Below are 21,686 nucleotides of genomic sequence, written 5' to 3' on the forward strand. Positions count from 1 at the left end.
TTGGCAAACCTCATTGCCAAACCCATGCATAAAGCAGGCTGAACCTGGGCCCAATTTGGTTTGAAAAGGTTTTGGCTAAATGCAAATGCCGAACCTCAGTTCAGTCCGGTTAAGTTTGGGTTTGAACTGAAAGCCCAAATCGTAATTTACAGAGAATTACTCACAGCTGTTTTGAAACCGGTTTTGAAACAGCCCCATTTGAAACTGTTTCAAAACCAGCCGGCTGTCAAGGGCCAGACTGAATGGATGGTAGCTGGAGGCCGCAGGTCGCTCAGCAAAGTGGCCTCTGCCTCCGGAGACTCCGTGCCAAGCAAATTAGTGCCAAGAAGGTGACACAGCCTGTGTTAGACTGCGGGTTGGGCCATGCAAGGACTTCTCCTAAGAACGCGCACCCGGAACAGAACAGACAGATCGTCGGGCCCGTGAGTACGGCAAGCGGGGTAGATTGAAACCGATACTAACCCCTTTGGGCATCCTGGGAGAATCACGTGCCGGTTTCAAAACTGGGTCAACCCTGGGATCATTTCAAAACTTACAGGGTATTGAAGACACTTTATTTATAGTTTTGAAACCACTTTAAAACACCCTTAAAACTGTTTCAAAACCAGCTGGTTCCTGGGCCTGGATTGCCAAACCAAACTTGCATAAACTTGTGTGTGATTCAAACTGATCTGACTGAGCATCTAAAGGTTGTTTAAGTCCCAATTAGCTTTTGAGGGTATTCCACATAAGGTAAAAGTATAGGAAGAGAATCCTTCAAGTTTGTTCTCTTGATTTTTGAAGATTTGTAGCTCACCTAGTGGTAAATACTAGTTCAAATCCACCCTTTAATATATAGTTGAAATCACTTTAGTAATCAGTGAAGAAAGAGACTTGCAGCATGTCTTCAAAAACAAGTTCCCAAAATAGTATGATCATAGTTATCTTTGAATTAGAAGGGAAACATGTGGTTAGCTGGTTGAATCCCAGTTTCTGACTATAAGTTCCAGTTGAACTAGATCCAATAATATATAAATTATCTTTGAATTGGAGCTTGAGAGTACCAGTTCATACTCCCCTACTGTAAAATATTAGCTATTATAGTGTTTCAAGAATTGTATGAGGCAGCTAAGAAAGCTGTCTTGTGATACTTGAGTCATAAGATATGATAACTGTAGGCCAAAGTGAAATATAAGAGACACTTGGTATGGAAGCAAGCGAAATGTGGGTTAAGAGCACTATTGAATACCTTCCTAACCATACTTGGTTCATTGTAAACAGATAACAACTTGATATGGTATAAGGGGAAAAAATGAAGCCACTTATCACTAAAGCATACAGTTCCAGACAGTAGGAAGCAAAATATCATTTCACTCAGATAGACAAACAGACAAGTATAGTACAAGTAAGACTTTATATTCAATAAGACTATAGAAGAGCACTGATCATTATATTTAAGAGATTTTCAAAGTGGCTTTCTAATGATATATAAATCATTCTAACCACTAGCACTGTTTAGAGAGAACCTGGTTGCCCAAATACTAGGTGATAGAGAATTTGAATAGCTTTCTGACGGTATATAAATCATCCCAAACGGACCGGAATTGGCCAAGTTATGAGCCTAACATTATTTTAAAACTGCAAAAAGTCAAGTTCAACTGGGGGGTTGAACCGGCCCTAAAGTGGACTTCCCTGGATTTCCACTCAAAAGACACTCGTGATTTTTCAAACTTTAGCATTTTCTGGACTAACCATTAAGAATTAAGCTCAGGTCCAAACTGAACCAAGTCATGAATTTGTGATATCTATAACTTTCATCATTTGAGACCGGCCCTAAAGTGGAATTCCGCGGACTTCCACCTGGCAGTTAAACCAAGCCCCCAAGCTTGACTCAAAACGGCCATTCCGCGGATTTCCACCTGGCAGTTAGTTGAGTCAAGTTCAACTTGAGGGTTGAACCGGCCCTAAAGTGGAGTCCGCGGAATTCCACCCTAAAAGACACTCGTGATTTTTCACTTTTCTGTGTTTTATGGGCTAACCATTCACATTTAGGCTTAAGGCCAAACTGAACCTAGTGTTCAATTTTGAATATCTACAACTTTCATTAATTGAGCCGGCCCTAAAGTGGAGTCCGCGGATTTCCACCCTAAAAGACACTCGTGATTTTTCACTCTTTGTCAATTTATGAGCCAACCATTAACATTGAGCCTTAGGTCAAAGCTGAACCTAGTGTTCATTTTGTGATATCTACAAGCTGACAAAGTATGGAGTCATTCTGCCAGCCCTAAAGTGTTGGCAGTTCCAAGTCTTAGTTCAATTAACAATCAGGCTTAGGGCTCAGTGGTCAATCATAACTTGGCAAAGTTGCTGGCCCTAAAGTCCTGGCAGTTAATTACTTTAGGGCCAGTCTTATATATTTTATATACTAAGTCATTTATTGAGCCGGCCCTAGAGTCTATATTATTTATATATATAAGTCATTTATGGGGCCGGCCCTAAAGCGCGGGAAAAAAAAAGAAAAAAATACCCATAGTACAGAAAGAGAAGCCAACATGAGTTGTGAATGCAGGAAGAGTACAATCAACCAGATGATCCACTTGAAGCAGAAGACTTTTGTTATTCTGACTTTTTTAGCAGTTTTACTGAGTTGCCAATCAGGTGTAGTGGCTGTATGGGAGTTCACTACTCTCCCAACAGCTTAGTGGCAGTCTTAAGGAAGACTGCCAGACCAGAGAAAATGCCACAACCAAAAAGACAGTTACTAGCAAACCACTGACAAACACACTATGACCAACAGGTTGAGCTCAGCTCGGAAGGTGTTGAACCAACCTCGCTACCCGCAGGCTTACCATAGCATATCCTATCTCCGCCAATTTAATGAAGCACAGACCAGACTGATCCACTTTCACTGTCTCCCCCCAGAACCCACAATAGGAAGAGCAGGGTCATTGAAGCCAAGCTACTCTTCCATATATAAGGCAGGCCCACCCCCCAGCCCACCCCAAGTCCAAATCGCGCAGAGGCGTGAAAAGCGCTGTCCACAATTTTGCGCACACGGAGTCCGCCCCAAGTCCGCACATACAGGTCGTGTGGGTTCAACTCGGGCACAACACAAATATTATTTCTTTTTTTACACAACAATATATAAGGGAGAGTCTATCACAAAAGAACAAAGAGGAGCAATGTGCAACGCGCCAGTGCCCGCCGTACATTGTCATTCTTTGTCTCGTTTTCGTCGTGGACTCACGAGGCAGTGTCCTACAATAAGGCCTCCCGGGACCGAGTCCTCCCCAATTCTAAACATCACTCGACCACGCTATGGCACTCCTTCACCTCCCTGTCGAGCTCCTGCACACCATCTGCACCTATTTCGAGCACGACCTTCTCGCGCTGGGCGCGACGAACAAGGCGTTCAAGGCGCTCATCGACGGGTCCCCGCGGCTGCACTACTACCAGCACCTCGCGCGCTTCGGCCTTGCGGAGCAGCTGCCTCGGGCCGGGCCGGTCCCGACGCTTTCCCAGCGGCAGGAGATGCTTTTCGCGCAACAGCGCCGGTGGCTCAATCTGCAGCCGACTTCGGTGTTAGCGTCGGGGCCGGAGGAGAGCGGGCCGGTGCGCGCGGCACGGACATGGCTGGAGCTGCGTAGCGGGCGGACGAACTGGGCCGCGACATATGCGTGCGAGGCGGACGACTTGTTCATTGGGCTGCAATAGTACGTGATTTCCTTGGTTAAACCACCAGACTAACGGCCTGTGCTTAGTGTGGGCGTGGACAGCGACACCGACGTGGAAATGATCGCGGCGGAGCTGTACGTCTTCCAGTTGTCCACTGGGCTGCCTCACCCGGCCCGGGCCACGGGGACGACTACGCAGCTCGCGCTGTACGATGCTGCGACGACGAACATAGCAGAGATGAACATGTGCGGCGCCATCCAGCGGTCGCCAACTGGTGACCTCCTTGCTGTCGTCGTCGCCCTTGCGGGTCCGGGCGGCTCGGTGCCCGTTGCTGACGACGTTGATTACCCAGTTGAGCACGTGCTCGTGCTGGTCAACTGGAAGACGGGGCGGCTCGTGGCGGAGCACGTGCCATGCTCCTCTCCCGCGGTCGCATTCCTCCGGGCGGACCTGCTGCTCACGGCGAACGGCCCGGAGAACCAGCTCGAAGTGTGGCAGCTGCCAACAGAAAACAGCGACCTCATGCTCGTCGCGGCCCTGGAGCTCCCTGCGCTGTTCGATGGCCTCCTCGCGCACACGTTCAGCTGCCGCCCCACCATGACCTCCGGCGATCCATTCGGCACCCCTTCGTCATCGGTGCACGTGCAGTTTGCGCCGACGCCCCGCGATTCCCTGCTGTACATCACTTACCTCGTGACCTCGGGAATCGCTGACGTGGACGACTACAAGCAGGCGTTTTTCGTCCGCCCACGCGCGCTGTTGGCGATGATCGACCCTCTCGACCACGACGGCTATCGGTACCCCGTGGAGGACTGGCTTCCGAGTTGTGCGCGCTGGGTCGACCCGCTTCCCTGCCCTGCCCCGTTCCCACGGTATCAGGACCTGCCCCCGCTCACCGACTCTGGCACCCGCCTCCCGGGCCTCCGCGCGCCGGCCGTGCCGGGCGGGCCGGTGCTGCTCACAATCATCGACACGAGCGCATGGACGGTCGAGCTCGTGAAGCGGGCAGCGCGGGCGGACCCGACCGGTGGCAAGGACGCCGTGTGGCGCAAGCTCGGGATCCGGCCCGGCCTGAGGGCAGATGGCACACTACGCACGGAGAGCGGCGCGGTGCTACGGCTTGTACTGCCGTCCACCGCAGAGACCCCGGTCACGCTTGCCAGCGGGCCAGACGCGTTCCGCGGGTTTATCGGGTACGATGTCGGCCCGGACCCCGACGACCCCAACGACGGCGGCGCGTACATGGTGATGGAACCGCCCCCGCCGCAGACGCAGTCCGCGCTTGCGTATGTAGAGATCACGGCGCCGGCGTACCACTGTGATTTCATGTATGTGAACAGCGCGTGCATTGTTGCAGGTGACTCCGGGTCGGAATGAGTGGAGGAAGGTGGGGATGATAAGCGGATGCCAGGCCCCGCGCCGAGTCCACGCGTGCTGGTCCCTCCGACGTATTAGTACCATCAACTTTGCCACGCGAGACGACATTTTGACTCACCTGGAAGCCATCCGTCTTTCAACCCAGCCCGTCATTGCGGCCATCCTTTTGAGACGAAGGCACTGCGCTGATGGTGTCACGGCGGTCGCCAGGTGTGGGACGGTCCGGTTAATGACGCACCTTGGCAGTAGGGCAAGGTAGCTCTCCAGCCCGCTCAGGCTCGCGTCAACGGCGGTGTATGAGAGGTGAAGAAAAAACCGCCTGAGGCTGTGTGGGAACCCGCCCGGCCTTCGGCGCCGGCATGCCAGATCATGATTCTTGTCAGTGCTTCTTTTTTATCAACCACCACATCCGCCGGCCAAATCCTCAAGACGGTCGCACTCAGCGGCAAAGCCATCCCTGACGCCAACTGGGGCCCCTCTTACCGGCTCCCTTCCCCTCCCGCTGTCCTCTTCGCGGCCAGCCGGCCCCAGCTTGCTCAAGCGATAATCCTAAGGCTGTTCATTGCGATTCTGGCTTGCAACGAAGCAGCTGCACCTACCTCTGGCGAGTTCTGGCGCCAACTGGGACCGCGCCTGGCGACCCCCTTCCGCTTCCGCTGCCCTTTCCACAGCCCTGGTTGACCCCGGCTTACTCAAAGCACTCTGACGAAAACTCTGGTGCAAACTGGGCGACAAAGAGGAAGACGAACTCACGACTGGCGGACTTTTGGGCGCAACTTGCGCCACCGCGTGCCATCGCAACGGTGGATCGGCGTGAGAATGGACACGCGCAGGGCGCAACACGCTGCTGTCATTCGTGTGGGCTTGCGCGGCGATCTACCGGTTGGATCTGGGTTGGCGCCAGGCGCGACGCTGGCCAAATGTTGGCAGTTTCGGCCACGAGTGGTCCCGAGGTGCGGCGTCAACGGCCCTGGGACACATCCCAGATGTCTCGACGCGTTTCGGGGGCTGTGTAAGGCCGCGCTCGCTGTCGACAGTGGTCTGCACAAGATCGGTGAGCGCCGAGCTCAATTCTGGTCCGTTCGGGCTGAATTTCTCAGCGCAGGCAGAGCGAACGTGGGCGTCCAGCCGCTGCCGTTTTCAAGACAAGCGGGCCAACGGCTGGCCCTGCGCTCGCCGATCTCTGCTGTGCGAAACTCGGGGCCGGTCGGCCGAGTTCTCACGCGCCCGGCTCAGGACCTTCAGGATGAGACGGGGCAGTATGCCCCTCTATCCCCAGCGAGTTTCACGCGGGACGACTGAGCGCTTGGGTGTGCGCTGCCCGGCCGGCACTTTCCGAGGCCGGTGGCGTTCTCCGCCGTCTCTAGGCCGCTGCCCTCGAAATCGCGCGCGCGAGTAGCTACGTGGCGAACGCCCACATCCAGGCGAAACGACCGCGTCGTTGTTGAGCACGTGTCGCTCCAGGGCTGATGCTTCTGCGCCACTGTCTCGAGGACAGCGGGTGGTCCTTTGCCCCGATTCGGTTGAGATTTACAGCAGAGGCGGGGGCAATATGCCCCCCACTGTTGATAAAGTCTCGGGCCAAACGGAGCAGCGGCTGTCCCGCGCGGCCGAGGGCGGTCTTGGCTCAAGTCTTCAACGCGGGCAGGGTCAACTTGTCCTCAAACTCCTCAAACGGGCCGCGTTCTCGCTCGCTCGGCCTGGTGCTTTCAGGGCGAGGAGAAGTGGCAACTTCCTCCACATCATGTGGATCTCAAACGACACAAGCCACTGTCTGGGTCTGCGCGGTCCTCCCGCTGTCTTCCGAGGCCAGGGGCGTTCCAGCCCGCATCGCGGCCGTTCGGCGTGGAAACCTGCGCCCGGACAGCGAGCATATGCCCGCCCATCTCCTGGGAATCGCAAGCGGAACGACGCCCTCGTCTTGCCGTAACGCCGAAGTGAGTCCATCCAGCCCTTTTGCTGAATCCAACTCATGTATCGCAGTAGGCAGCTCTCGCACAAAGTCATGCCCGACTCTGAAATAAATACCTTCAAGTTTACAGCGGCCCTTGACGAAACTGGCGTTGGTGATACATTCGACATCGCCGTGTTCTTCTTCCGCTATCGCAAACGGTATAGTATTGCCATCGCTTCACTCAAATATAACTGAACTGACCTGTTTTGAAGTCCGTTACAACGGAGAGGACTTTGTTGGTGCCGTCGTTGTCCTTGTCGTCAAGGTGCGTGTTGTCGCTTTCGTATTCCTGCTCTTTCCCATTCCGAGTCGCTTCCATCTTGACATTACTGACAACGCGACAGATCTTGTAACCTTGTTTCCTCCTCGTCAATGCGGGCCTTCCGTTGTACGTCCAGCAGTCTAAGTATTCGTGGGAGGGCAAGGGTGTGTCGCTGTTGCCAACTTGAAAGGTCTGGTCGTCGTTGAGTCAGGCCCGCTATTACCGGTCTCCGACTAACCTTGTTTCCAGTCTTGCTCTCTGACGACGCCATTGCCAGTAGGTTTGTTGGTCATGCTGTTGCACTGGCCGTCAAGGTTCGTGTTGCCACTCTCTCCTGCCCGTTGCTGATTTGGATTCAGTAGTGCCAATTAATAGCGCTCGCGATCGACCACTGGTAGTCCGCTGTTGTTTGTCTCTTCCTCGTTCACTCCGCTCTTGATGTCACTGACAAAACCACAGAGCTCGTTGTCTTCCTTTGAATCCCTTCGGATGACGGCCGATGAACATGCGGGGAGCGGCTCTGGTCGTTGGTTCTTCCTGGCGGTCAGTCGTTCCGCAAAGTTACCCAAACTTGATAATACTTACCGATTAACAGTTCTGCCTCCGAATTGGCAACCGAGAGGCGCGGCGCTGGAGACCGCTGTCGTTATGGGGTACTTTTTCCCGTTGTCTTCCTCATCTTCGCCCCACAGGCCCCCGGACTCTAGGCCCCTCACTTTGAAGGTCTCCGACCCGGCAGCCCGGGGCACGTCTCCTCGCTCACTCACTCTGCAGAGTCGGTTTTGATTTGGCGAGCACGACTCCGTCGAATGCGCTGGCTTGCAGATAGGAGCGCGAAGGTGGTCATTTCGGCGGAGACGACCCCCGTTGTCGCTGGGGCAGCCTTTGTCGTGTTGTTACACAGTAAGCATGTGCGGGACAGAGCTTTGGAGTGATCGTGGGATGCAACCATACTCAGTTATCATTAGCGATCTCGGACTAATACTGGGGTGGCACCAGTGCCTTAGCCAGTGGGGAAGAAGTCAGTGGCCCATCCGAGCCAAAATATTATCTCGATGTAATTCCCTTATTCAACTGAATAATATCTGAACATATGAACCAGACTACACAATCTGTCATTGAAACTGTAGCCAAAACGTTATATGCATGTAAGCTGATAATATATAATCGATAAACATAAGCTAAAATATTTAATTGAACCATTTATCCAATTGTAGATGACAATAAACATACCCTAGAGTATATGCATAGAAAATGAACAATGGATGAAATAAATGAATAGATATTTGATTACGTAATCACCGAACTAGCTCAAATCTCACTCTTGTCCATGATCCTTGGACTTAGGCCGATACCACATGGCCTCTGGAATAATCTTGCACAAAACACAGACTATAAACACAGAGATCCTGTTGAACTGTATAGCAGAAGTCAGAAGATCTGATGTGTACTGATGCTTACATAATCACGATTAGCCACTATCCAATCTTGATCAAGTGACCTCCATTTTTCTTTTAAAATTTGGGTCATTCAATTAAAAGAAATTTTGAACTTGTACCAATAGTTAATTGAAATATTAATAGAACTCAAGGGAAACAGAAAAATAACAAATCATATAGATATATCAACCTCCTCAGTCCTTCATTGGGCATAAGAATGCCAAGTTTGTTGCTTTGATTTTTGGAAAGGGAGGTCCTAGCAGACAAGACTTATCCTTCACCATAGATCATTTTTTAGTGCTGCCTGCCATATGATTAAAACAAGAATTCACGTGCACCACAGCTTACATAATTATTTAATATATATATATTATGATTAACACAAGTTAAGATAGTTAAATTGGCAATAGAAATGCATAGAAAATGAATCAGGGGAACATATATTATATAAGTAAACTTAGTATGGAAAAAGTAGGGATCAGCTGTACTTATATGGCCAATATACGGTGCCACCCGGACCGTAACCATACTGTACGACCAGGTCGGCGCCAAGTTGGGCACCACTGTACTGTAACCACAAACCATACTTTGAATCTAATAATAATGAAGCCTTATGATTTCGGTAAATAAAACTGGACTTGTCAGAAAGAGGGTAGGTAATGACTTAGATGAGAAAAATATATCTATAACATTGTCCTAGAATCTCACTTCTTATTGGGTGTTCAGCCCCCAAATTTTCTCAGTGGTTGAAAGTATCTGAATGTAAATTGTATTTATGGAGTAAAATCATATTTATTGAAAGATCAAAAATCTTTCAGTTATAGTTCAGGTGACGTCAGTGTGGCTGGCCTCTGTACCCACACCTGCCGAAGCGGGCCTGGGCCATTGGCAGGAACAGCCACGGGCCACCCCGGATTTACCTGCGGATGGCCTGTGATGAACACTAGGGCCAAGTCATTCTAATGTCAGAGGCATCAAGCCAAATCTTATCATTTCATTTGGTGTTGAAATCCTATTTGTAGCCTTTTGGATGAGTTTTTCTTTTTGCAGGATGTAGCTTGGATATGTTTAATGTCAAGCCAACTTTTGGGAGAACATGTGGTCAGAAAATGTGCTTATGTAAGCAATATAATCAAGGATTCTATTTTATTTCACAACATGTCTATATTGCTGGTGTGTCATATCAAGAGCAGAGTTTAATCTAGTAATAGTTTTGAACTTGACTTGACTCAATGCATTTCCAGGTTGACTCATTTAAAAAGCAAAAGTTAGGTTGAATAGTACATTTTATCTCAATCCAATCCCTTCATAAACATACTTGAGTTATTATATAAGCTCAGGACCTGTTTATAGATATCTGTGGATCATTTTAGTGCTAATAGATAATAGGGCTGTAGGCCGTTGCCGTATATTACGGCGTGACGGCATGCCGTATACTGGCGCCGTAACCGTACCGTATGGCAGCCTGGTGCCCAAGTGTACGGGACGGCGACGGGACGGCCGTGGACGCTTAATGACCGTCCCGTATACGGTGGACGGTCGCCGTATCTGGCGAAGGCTCGGCTAGCGCGCGATTTGATCCGGAGATCGTCGATCCGCCGGGTATCGGACCTCCGGATGCCCGTTGCTAGGGCCCAGCCGCTGTCGGTGGTCAGCCAACACAGCCTGGCTAGCCTCCGAGGCAGCCTAGCACTCCAGGCGGGCGCTTGGCACTGCCACCCGTCCCGGCCCGGTCGCTCGGAGGCACCTTTAGCCTAGGTCACACCCAGTGACCTAGCTGGCCGTCACCGTCACCGTAATACGGCGTGACGGCGCCGTCCCGTACCGTAAGCGCCTCGAGCTCGAGGGCTTACGGTACGGCGTAGGGCCGTCCCGGCACCGTCAGAGGCCGTACCGTACACGGCCGTAGCCGTATACGGTACGGTCTACAGCCCTAATAGATAACAGCGAAATTTGGGTTGAGTACCAGTTGATAGAAATTTATCATAGCTTTCTAACAATATGAAAATTATCCTAAATGGAAAGGAATTGGGTAAGGTAGCATCTTAAAGAATTAATATTTCATTTCCATTGGTTCAGTGAGCTAAACATAGAATTTGTTTACATATATGCTTACATAAGCAATGTGATTGAAGGTTTTCACAGAATCCAGCAGTATAGACATGTTGCATCATGAATAGTGATGACCAAGTGCAGTTTAGTCCGGTTCTTGGCCCATTTTGGCTGAACAGGTTTGGTGCAAACCCTGAATTTGGCAAACCTCATTGCCAAACCCATGCATAAAGCAGGCTGAACCTGGGCCCAATTTGGTTTGAAAAGGTTTTGGCTAAATGCAAATGCCGAACCTCAGTTCAGTCCGGTTAAGTTTGGGTTTGAACTGAAAGCCCAAATCGTAATTTACAGAGAATTACTCACAGCTGTTTTGAAACCGGTTTTGAAACAGCCCCATTTGAAACTGTTTCAAAACCAGCCGGCTGTCAAGGGCCAGACTGAATGGATGGTAGCTGGAGGCCGCAGGTCGCTCAGCAAAGTGGCCTCTGCCTCCGGAGACTCCGTGCCAAGCAAATTAGTGCCAAGAAGGTGACACAGCCTGTGTTAGACTGCGGGTTGGGCCATGCAAGGACTTCTCCTAAGAACGCGCACCCGGAACAGAACAGACAGATCGTCGGGCCCGTGAGTACGGCAAGCGGGGTAGATTGAAACCGATACTAACCCCTTTGGGCATCCTGGGAGAATCACGTGCCGGTTTCAAAACTGGGTCAACCCTGGGATCATTTCAAAACTTACAGGGTATTGAAGACACTTTATTTATAGTTTTGAAACCACTTTAAAACACCCTTAAAACTGTTTCAAAACCAGCTGGTTCCTGGGCCTGGATTGCCAAACCAAACTTGCATAAACTTGTGTGTGATTCAAACTGATCTGACTGAGCATCTAAAGGTTGTTTAAGTCCCAATTAGCTTTTGAGGGTATTCCACATAAGGTAAAAGTATAGGAAGAGAATCCTTCAAGTTTGTTCTCTTGATTTTTGAAGATTTGTAGCTCACCTAGTGGTAAATACTAGTTCAAATCCACCCTTTAATATATAGTTGAAATCACTTTAGTAATCAGTGAAGAAAGAGACTTGCAGCATGTCTTCAAAAACAAGTTCCCAAAATAGTATGATCATAGTTATCTTTGAATTAGAAGGGAAACATGTGGTTAGCTGGTTGAATCCCAGTTTCTGACTATAAGTTCCAGTTGAACTAGATCCAATAATATATAAATTATCTTTGAATTGGAGCTTGAGAGTACCAGTTCATACTCCCCTACTGTAAAATATTAGCTATTATAGTGTTTCAAGAATTGTATGAGGCAGCTAAGAAAGCTGTCTTGTGATACTTGAGTCATAAGATATGATAACTGTAGGCCAAAGTGAAATATAAGAGACACTTGGTATGGAAGCAAGCGAAATGTGGGTTAAGAGCACTATTGAATACCTTCCTAACCATACTTGGTTCATTGTAAACAGATAACAACTTGATATGGTATAAGGGGAAAAAATGAAGCCACTTATCACTAAAGCATACAGTTCCAGACAGTAGGAAGCAAAATATCATTTCACTCAGATAGACAAACAGACAAGTATAGTACAAGTAAGACTTTATATTCAATAAGACTATAGAAGAGCACTGATCATTATATTTAAGAGATTTTCAAAGTGGCTTTCTAATGATATATAAATCATTCTAACCACTAGCACTGTTTAGAGAGAACCTGGTTGCCCAAATACTAGGTGATAGAGAATTTGAATAGCTTTCTGACGGTATATAAATCATCCCAAACGGACCGGAATTGGCCAAGTTATGAGCCTAACATTATTTTAAAACTGCAAAAAAGTCAAGTTCAACTGGGGGGTTGAACCGGCCCTAAAGTGGACTTCCGCGGATTTCCACTCAAAAGACACTCGTGATTTTTCAAACTTTAGCATTTTCTGGACTAACCATTAAGAATTAAGCTCAGGTCCAAACTGAACCAAGTCATGAATTTGTGATATCTATAACTTTCATCATTTGAGACCGGCCCTAAAGTGGAATTCCGCGGACTTCCACCTGGCAGTTAAACCAAGCCCCCAAGCTTGACTCAAAACGGCCATTCCGCGGATTTCCACCTGGCAGTTAGTTGAGTCAAGTTCAACTTGAGGGTTGAACCGGCCCTAAAGTGGAGTCCGCGGAATTCCACCCTAAAAGACACTCGTGATTTTTCACTTTTCTGTGTTTTATGGGCTAACCATTCACATTTAGGCTTAAGGCCAAACTGAACCTAGTGTTCAATTTTGAATATCTACAACTTTCATTAATTGAGCCGGCCCTAAAGTGGAGTCCGCGGATTTCCACCCTAAAAGACACTCGTGATTTTTCACTCTTTGTCAATTTATGAGCCAACCATTAACATTGAGCCTTAGGTCAAAGCTGAACCTAGTGTTCATTTTGTGATATCTACAAGCTGACAAAGTATGGAGTCATTCTGCCAGCCCTAAAGTGTTGGCAGTTCCAAGTCTTAGTTCAATTAACAATCAGGCTTAGGGCTCAGTGGTCAATCATAACTTGGCAAAGTTGCTGGCCCTAAAGTCCTGGCAGTTAATTACTTTAGGGCCAGTCTTATATATTTTATATACTAAGTCATTTATTGAGCCGGCCCTAGAGTCTATATTATTTATATATATAAGTCATTTATGGGGCCGGCCCTAAAGCGGGAAAAAAAAAAGAAAAAAATACCCATAGTACAGAAAGAGAAGCCAACATGAGTTGTGAATGCAGGAAGAGTACAATCAACCAGATGATCCACTTGAAGCAGAAGACTTTTGTTATTCTGACTTTTTTAGCAGTTTTACTGAGTTGCCAATCAGGTGTAGTGGCTGTATGGGAGTTCACTACTCTCCCAACAGCTTAGTGGCAGTCTTAAGGAAGACTGCCAGACCAGAGAAAATGCCACAACCAAAAAGACAGTTACTAGCAAACCACTGACAAACACACTATGACCAACAGGTTGAGCTCAGCTCGGAAGGTGTTGAACCAACCTCGCTACCCGCAGGCTTACCATAGCATATCCTATCTCCGCCAATTTAATGAAGCACAGACCAGACTGATCCACTTTCACTGTCTCCCCCCAGAACCCACAATAGGAAGAGCAGGGTCATTGAAGCCAAGCTACTCTTCCATATATAAGGCAGGCCCACCCCCCAGCCCACCCCAAGTCCAAATCGCGCAGAGGCGTGAAAAGCGCTGTCCACAATTTTGCGCACACGGAGTCCGCCCCAAGTCCGCACATACAGGTCGTGTGGGTTCAACTCGGGCACAACACAAATATTATTTCTTTTTTTTACACAACAATATATAAGGGAGAGTCTATCACAAAAGAACAAAGAGGAGCAATGTGCAACGCGCCAGTGCCCGCCGTACATTGTCATTCTTTGTCTCGTTTTCGTCGTGGACTCACGAGGCAGTGTCCTACAATAAGGCCTCCCGGGACCGAGTCCTCCCCAATTCTAAACATCACTCGACCACGCTATGGCACTCCTTCACCTCCCTGTCGAGCTCCTGCACACCATCTGCACCTATTTCGAGCACGACCTTCTCGCGCTGGGCGCGACGAACAAGGCGTTCAAGGCGCTCATCGACGGGTCCCCGCGGCTGCACTACTACCAGCACCTCGCGCGCTTCGGCCTTGCGGAGCAGCTGCCTCGGGCCGGGCCGGTCCCGACGCTTTCCCAGCGGCAGGAGATGCTTTTCGCGCAACAGCGCCGGTGGCTCAATCTGCAGCCGACTTCGGTGTTAGCGTCGGGGCCGGAGGAGAGCGGGCCGGTGCGCGCGGCACGGACATGGCTGGAGCTGCGTAGCGGGCGGACGAACTGGGCCGCGACATATGCGTGCGAGGCGGACGACTTGTTCATTGGGCTGCAATAGTACGTGATTTCCTTGGTTAAACCACCAGACTAACGGCCTGTGCTTAGTGTGGGCGTGGACAGCGACACCGACGTGGAAATGATCGCGGCGGAGCTGTACGTCTTCCAGTTGTCCACTGGGCTGCCTCACCCGGCCCGGGCCACGGGGACGACTACGCAGCTCGCGCTGTACGATGCTGCGACGACGAACATAGCAGAGATGAACATGTGCGGCGCCATCCAGCGGTCGCCAACTGGTGACCTCCTTGCTGTCGTCGTCGCCCTTGCGGGTCCGGGCGGCTCGGTGCCCGTTGCTGACGACGTTGATTACCCAGTTGAGCACGTGCTCGTGCTGGTCAACTGGAAGACGGGGCGGCTCGTGGCGGAGCACGTGCCATGCTCCTCTCCCGCGGTCGCATTCCTCCGGGCGGACCTGCTGCTCACGGCGAACGGCCCGGAGAACCAGCTCGAAGTGTGGCAGCTGCCAACAGAAAACAGCGACCTCATGCTCGTCGCGGCCCTGGAGCTCCCTGCGCTGTTCGATGGCCTCCTCGCGCACACGTTCAGCTGCCGCCCCACCATGACCTCCGGCGATCCATTCGGCACCCCTTCGTCATCGGTGCACGTGCAGTTTGCGCCGACGCCCCGCGATTCCCTGCTGTACATCACTTACCTCGTGACCTCGGGAATCGCTGACGTGGACGACTACAAGCAGGCGTTTTTCGTCCGCCCACGCGCGCTGTTGGCGATGATCGACCCTCTCGACCACGACGGCTATCGGTACCCCGTGGAGGACTGGCTTCCGAGTTGTGCGCGCTGGGTCGACCCGCTTCCCTGCCCTGCCCCGTTCCCACGGTATCAGGACCTGCCCCCGCTCACCGACTCTGGCACCCGCCTCCCGGGCCTCCGCGCGCCGGCCGTGCCGGGCGGGCCGGTGCTGCTCACAATCATCGACACGAGCGCATGGACGGTCGAGCTCGTGAAGCGGGCAGCGCGGGCGGACCCGACCGGTGGCAAGGACGCCGTGTGGCGCAAGCTCGGGATCCGGCCCGGCCTGAGGGCAGATGGCACACTACGCACGGAGAGCGGCGCGGTGCTACGGCTTGTACTGCCGTCCACCGCAGAGACCCCGGTCACGCTTGCCAGCGGGCCAGACGCGTTCCGCGGGTTTATCGGGTACGATGTCGGCCCGGACCCCGACAACCCCAACGACGGCGGCGCGTACATGGTGATGGAACCGCCCCCGCCGCAGACGCAGTCCGCGCTTGCGTATGTAGAGATCACGGCGCCGGCGTACCACTGTGATTTCATGTATGTGAACAGCGCGTGCATTGTTGCAGGTGACTCCGGGTCGGACGCAGTGTTGTATTTCGGCGCTGCGGCTTAGAGTAGTGTCGATAAGGGTAGTCTCGCAAACTTGAAATCTTACAAGAATTCTTAAGTTGACTACAGCTTGAACACTGTTAAACTGGCCCATGAACAACTGATAAGAAGGAAAGTTAGACGACGATTGATAGGTGTCGTAAACCCCACAGCACCCTCATCTGGTCAGCTTCAGCCGTGGCCTCGATACAAATTGAACAATCACGACTGGTTGACCCAAGACGAAATGTGTAGTACACTGTGTACATGTATAAGAATTTGTAATTTTGGTAACATTTGAGCAAACTACTCCATTTGGTTGACCCTCGACTGATGAGGATACATCCCTGAGAAAATGACTGAATAAGAAGCTTGGTGGCTATTTACAAGCTCATCTCCGATCCAAGAATCTTGGAGAAATATTTCCCCACGCCCGCCACCGCCTCCTTTACGCTCCCACCCTCCACCGCGCCGACGACCCCATCAGGACGCACAACTACCAGTGCCGTCTCGCCCTCTGCAATGCCATAGGTGGCGTATGCATGGCCCCGTGTGTCCTGGAGCACCACATCTGCGCGGCCGACCTTCTCAAGCGCGACGCCTGTTGGAAGAATATGCACCACCTTGGTCGTCCCAGCCGGCAGGCGAAGCTCTCCAAGAGCATCGGCGCTGACAAGAGCGTCACCGAACAGCAAGATGGTATGCTTGCTCAGGTCAAACACCGCAAACAAGCTTGTCTCCTTCTCGCCCTCGCCTGCCAGTCCCGGCGCTTCCGGTGCGCGGTAGCCTGGCAGCGCGCCGATGTCCGTCAGACTCGCCGTATACGCCGGGGCCAGGCCTTTGTCCGCATCATCGTTTTCCGCAATGATTGAGCTCCCGCAATAGTTGACACCCAGCATCGAGAGCTCCGCATGCTTACGGCGGCCGCCCGCAGTAGCGCTTTCCGCGGCGTCCGAATTAGGCTGCTGCCGCATCTACAAGGAAGTCAGTTCAATAGTTGAACGGAACGCGCCGAAGGCAGACACACCTTATGTGTGGTATTGTGCAGCAACGTGGTGAGCTTGAGCATCTGCGCAATGACACGGAGGCGCTCTTCGGCGTAAGTGTCGAGCAGCGAGTCCGGCGCAAGGTTCTTGATGACCAGCGCGAGCTTCCATGCGAGATTTGCAGAGTCTTGGACGCTGGAATTGAGGCCTTGGCCGCCAGCAGGGCTGTGACAGTGCGCTGCATCTATATAGGATATTAGAAAAGTAGATAACAAGCAACAGAAATAGCTTACCGCCCACAACAAACACTCGCCCAACGCGCATCTCGTCGACCATGCGGATGTTGGCGCGGTAATGCGAAAGCCACAAGGCGGATCCGAAGGAGATATCGGTGCGCTGTGTGATGTCATAGAAGATCTTGACAAACTCATCGCGCGTGAATGGGCCAGACAGCGGGCCGGAAGCGCCGGGCAGACACGCGAAGGTATACACATTAGAGGTGGGCGTGGTGCCGCGAAGGACTATCGTCTGTCGCGGGTCGGCCCACATGTGCCACAACTACAACAACAACAAATGAGGATGAGAAACAGAATAATGAGAGCCATAGACATACGCCGGGTGTAACCCCTTCGATCTCGATGTCACCGAGGAACATCTCCTGCTCCTCGTGTGTCTCACCGAGGAAGCTCAGTCCGAGGCCCTTGCGCACGACACTGTGAGCGCCGTCCGCCCCGACCAGCCACGCCACTTCTGCGGTTTCGTCGTCACCACCTGCGCGCTTCAGCGTCACGCGGACAAAGTCGGGCTGCTGCTCGAAGCTGGCCAACTCGACGCCGAGCTCGACAGTGCAGCCCAGTGCAGCAAGAGCCTCACGGAGCACGGCCTCGTGCGCGTCTTGTGGGATGTTCATCGTGTTGGGCTATAATATCAATGAATAAACAGCTTAAAACTGAAGGAGAAGCATCACATAGGGCATGGAGGGTGTCGCATCCACCAGCGGGGTCAAGCGGAACTCCTTCATCGGCGTGGTGTTCTCCTTGCCTGGCTTGTACAGTGCGATATTCGGTATGTCGCCGCCGCACGCAATGATCTTGTCGTACAGCCCGAGCTGCGCGTAGAGTTCGAGCGTGCGAGACTGCGGTTGTTGCTTAGAAGTGCGAGAAAACTGAGAGAAGCAGCGCACCTGGACGCCAGCCCCGCGGCTGCCAACGCGGTGGGTCTGCTCCTTGTCGATAATGCGCACGGAAATGCCACTGCGCAGTAAGAGAAGCGCAAGCACGAGGCCAGCGGGGCCCGCACCGGCCTGGAGAGTGGAGACCGTCAAACGTCGAGCAAGAAGGTTCAAGGGACGGTGAAAACGCACAATGAGCACAGTAAATTTGTTTGCAGTCGACATTGTTCTTCTTCAAGTTGCTGTTGGGATATAGCTTTCGATGGTTTGATGTCCCTCTGCACTCCAAAGGGCCTATATATACCCTCTCGTCTGCAGCCCAGCCCAGAAGTCGCTTCGCCTTCAGACACCCCCCGGGCCCGCTTGCCAGTGTCGATCCCAGGCGTATACGTACGACCTGGCATGCATGGCCGCAGCGACGCGTTGCCCATCCACGCCCGCCCAGTGGCCAGCCAGCAGAACCATCACGGCAGGAGGCAGGCCGTGATGACGTGGTGCGCAGCCATCAGCATCACGCTCGCACGCAATGCGGACATCACCCATTTTGGGTAATGGACAGTGTAAGATGGCTTACGCTGCGGCACGGCGCACCCCAGATTTGCGGTTCATTTCTGGCAGACATCGAGCAGAAAAGAGGCGATAATTCAACAGCGACATGCGACTACGCATGGAGAGTGTGTAGGCATGTAAATCAGCTTACGGTGCGGCACGGGCCACATGACTCTGGAACAACCCTTCTGATTGTGTTCCGATTTAAATTTTAGCAGAAGGCACATTGAACAGATTAAGAGATGATAGTTTATGTTGCTTGTCGAAGCCCATGACTAGTAACTACACTATGACGACAAGTTTGCTTGCCCAGCAGCGTTGAACTATGCACTAGTAGTTGGTGTTGAAGTTCTGATGGTCACAGTGTGACTCGCCGGAATGTTCTGGCACTTTCCACTTTCTGCTGACTGATATTTTTCCTGATTGCCTGAGAATATACTAGAAGAATGTATAACTAGTATATAAACAGAATAGATAGTCAGCGTAGGGCATCGTTTGCCCTAACGCACAGATCCCTCACAGGAGTGTGATTGCAAACTGATTGCGCTCACTTTGATCCCATCGCTCTCCGGATCACTCGGAATTTCAACACAAAGGATCACGGTACACGGCACCGTTAACCCGCCCAGCATCGCGCCTCTGCCCGCGCATGCGTTGGCCGCTGTCCGACCTCACCGTCGACCGCTATCCCTTGGCCATGCCCATCGGCTCCACGCGCCGAAGCCCTGTCACTGCGCGCTTCTTCGCTTGGCGTTCCCACGCGCTCCCACGACCTCTCGGATTCATCGACGCCGCGCCGAGCCCGTTCCCCGCTTGAGGCCGCCGCCCTCTGCCTCTCGCAACTGGCTGCCGCCACTCTTGTGTTCTCAGGCCGGCAACCACGCTACCCCCATCGCTATGATGCGATCGAACTGTCGGCATTGACGCCGCCGGCGTGCTGGACTCTTCTCGTTGATAGCACCACTCCGGGACTTGGCAACCGCTGTCTCACCTTCGGTCTTCCGCTTGCAACCGGAGCATGGCCGGTCTCCCGCGAACTCGACGCGCTGCGCATTGCTCCCCGCTTCCGACCTGGCTCCCAACTCAGCCAGATCAACCCTCTGGGACCTGCTCTCTGTCCCACTGGCTACCCGCTCACGATCAGAGCGAGTGCCATGCTGCCCGCTGCTTATGCGCCATTTACCTGGCATTCCCGCGGCCTGTCAGCACCCGTCAGCCGTCCTCCCGCACTCATTACTGCTTCCACCGCGGAACGACGACGACGCTCTAAAAGATGAAAGCACCCATGGTCACTGGCACTTCCTTCATCGACTATACCCCCCACCTACCCTACAGCAACTCTAATCCTTCACCCACCTTCTTCCCACCCTGGATATTCACTCCCGAGTCCCGACGGCACCCATGTCCAAAACCCAAACAGTACTTTGACTGTGACGATCTGGACATGTAGGCCTCAGCAATCCGAGTGTGCTGACACTTGCGGATGAGGCGCGCGAGCCGGCGACGGACTGCCAAAGGGCTGCGTAATGGTGTACTACATGATGCCAGAGGTATCTATGGACGGCAATCAGTTGATGGGGGAGCACGGACGGAATGGGGGAGCGGCTCGTCATGGGGGAGTGTTGAAGTTCTGATGGTCACAGTGTGACTCGCCGGAATGTTCTGGCACTTTCCACTTTCTGCTGACTGATATTTTTCCTGATTGCCTGAGAATATACTAGAAGAATGTATAACTAGTATATAAACAGAATAGATAGTCAGCGTAGGGCATCGTTTGCCCTAACGCACAGATCCCTCACAGGAGTGTGATTGCAAACTGATTGCGCTCACTTTGATCCCATCGCTCTCCGGATCACTCGGAATTTCAACAGTTGGACTGTTGGTAAGGGGGGGGTCAAGTTTGAAATTGTGCATATACAGTAGGGCTCAAAAGTTTTTGCCAACCTCTCTCAGCCTCTCTGCCATGTTGGGCAATACTTATGTTTCTGCAATTAGCATCATGTTAACTGAACACAATACTGTACTATTTCATTCAATTCTGCGGGCCTGTGACCTGTGACATGTGTGGCAGAAATGTGCAATTCAGCCAAGGGCTGAATTTGGTGTGACCTCATGCCTTATATGGAAGTTCTGCGCGCCGTAGGCGCGGAATTTTTTGGAAATTACCTTTTAGGAAGGTTTGGGACCAAGGAAATTTGCCGTGACCTGTGACAGGCAGAAAATTTTCGGCCAAAAAAGTCAATGTGACCGTGACAGGACTAATTGATTGAAATAGTACAGTATTTGATTGCATTTTGTATAAACTTCCAAAGTTTCATTGCAATTATTCGTGGGAAACAGATACCTGTATCCGTGAATGTCAAACCTGTGGATGTTTCCTTGCAGGTACCTATGCAAACATCTGCGGGTATTGACACTTGTGTTGTTCCAGGCCCATCAGCCTCTCCCAAGGGACCTGCAGATCAGCAAGCCAAGACGTCATGTCCCACTTGTGATCCCTATAAGTATAGGGTAGGGTGGGTCCCCAAGTGAAAATTTTACTTTTGGGGCTCATGTCAGGGAGTGTTCAGGGATGTCCAGGAGGACCATAACTGCACTTTTATCTGTTTGTAGCCTGTATCATCTCTGCTGTGTGGGTCTTTCAGAGACACCAAGCACAAAATGGTTCTGCAATGAGCAATGTAGTGATGGCCAAGTCCAGTTTGGTCTGGTTCTTGGTCCATTCTGGCCAAATGCCGGACAGCCAGTTTAGTTCAAAACCTAGATTCGGTGAACCTGAAGACTGGCCATCAGTAGGACAATGTTGTGCAAACACCAATGGGCACAGTTGCAAGAAAGGGAAACACTAAGTTTCAATTTGTGGAAATTTGTGCTAATTTAACTATATTTGTCATTCCATTTTTAGGTCTCTCCAAGGCTACTAAGAGGAGCACTGGGTGGACGACAAACAATTTCCTTTTAGGGAAATCATGTGGCCTAGTCATGCTTATGTAAATAGGGTAGAGAGGG

General features: G+C 51.5%; 1 protein-coding gene across 1 annotated transcript; it reads right to left on the minus strand.

The window, feature by feature from the left end:
- Nucleotides 1–16,354: 16,354 nt before the first annotated feature.
- On the minus strand, nucleotides 16,355–18,353 carry MIND_00298800 (FAD-binding-3 domain-containing protein; the record flags this gene model as incomplete). The annotated part of the gene is made up of 6 exons (XM_037359850.1): nucleotides 16,355–16,945; nucleotides 16,999–17,201; nucleotides 17,251–17,515; nucleotides 17,571–17,876; nucleotides 17,925–18,092; nucleotides 18,141–18,353. 6 exons carry the CDS (start codon nucleotides 18,351–18,353, stop codon nucleotides 16,355–16,357), a joined length of 1,746 nt encoding a protein of 581 aa, XP_037222735.1.
- Nucleotides 18,354–21,686: the final 3,333 nt, after the last annotated feature.

Source organism: Mycena indigotica, assembly GCF_014461135.1.
Source record: "Mycena indigotica strain 171206Taipei chromosome Unknown Mind.scaff0003, whole genome shotgun sequence".
Classification (NCBI taxonomy): Eukaryota; Fungi; Basidiomycota; class Agaricomycetes; order Agaricales; family Mycenaceae; genus Mycena; species Mycena indigotica.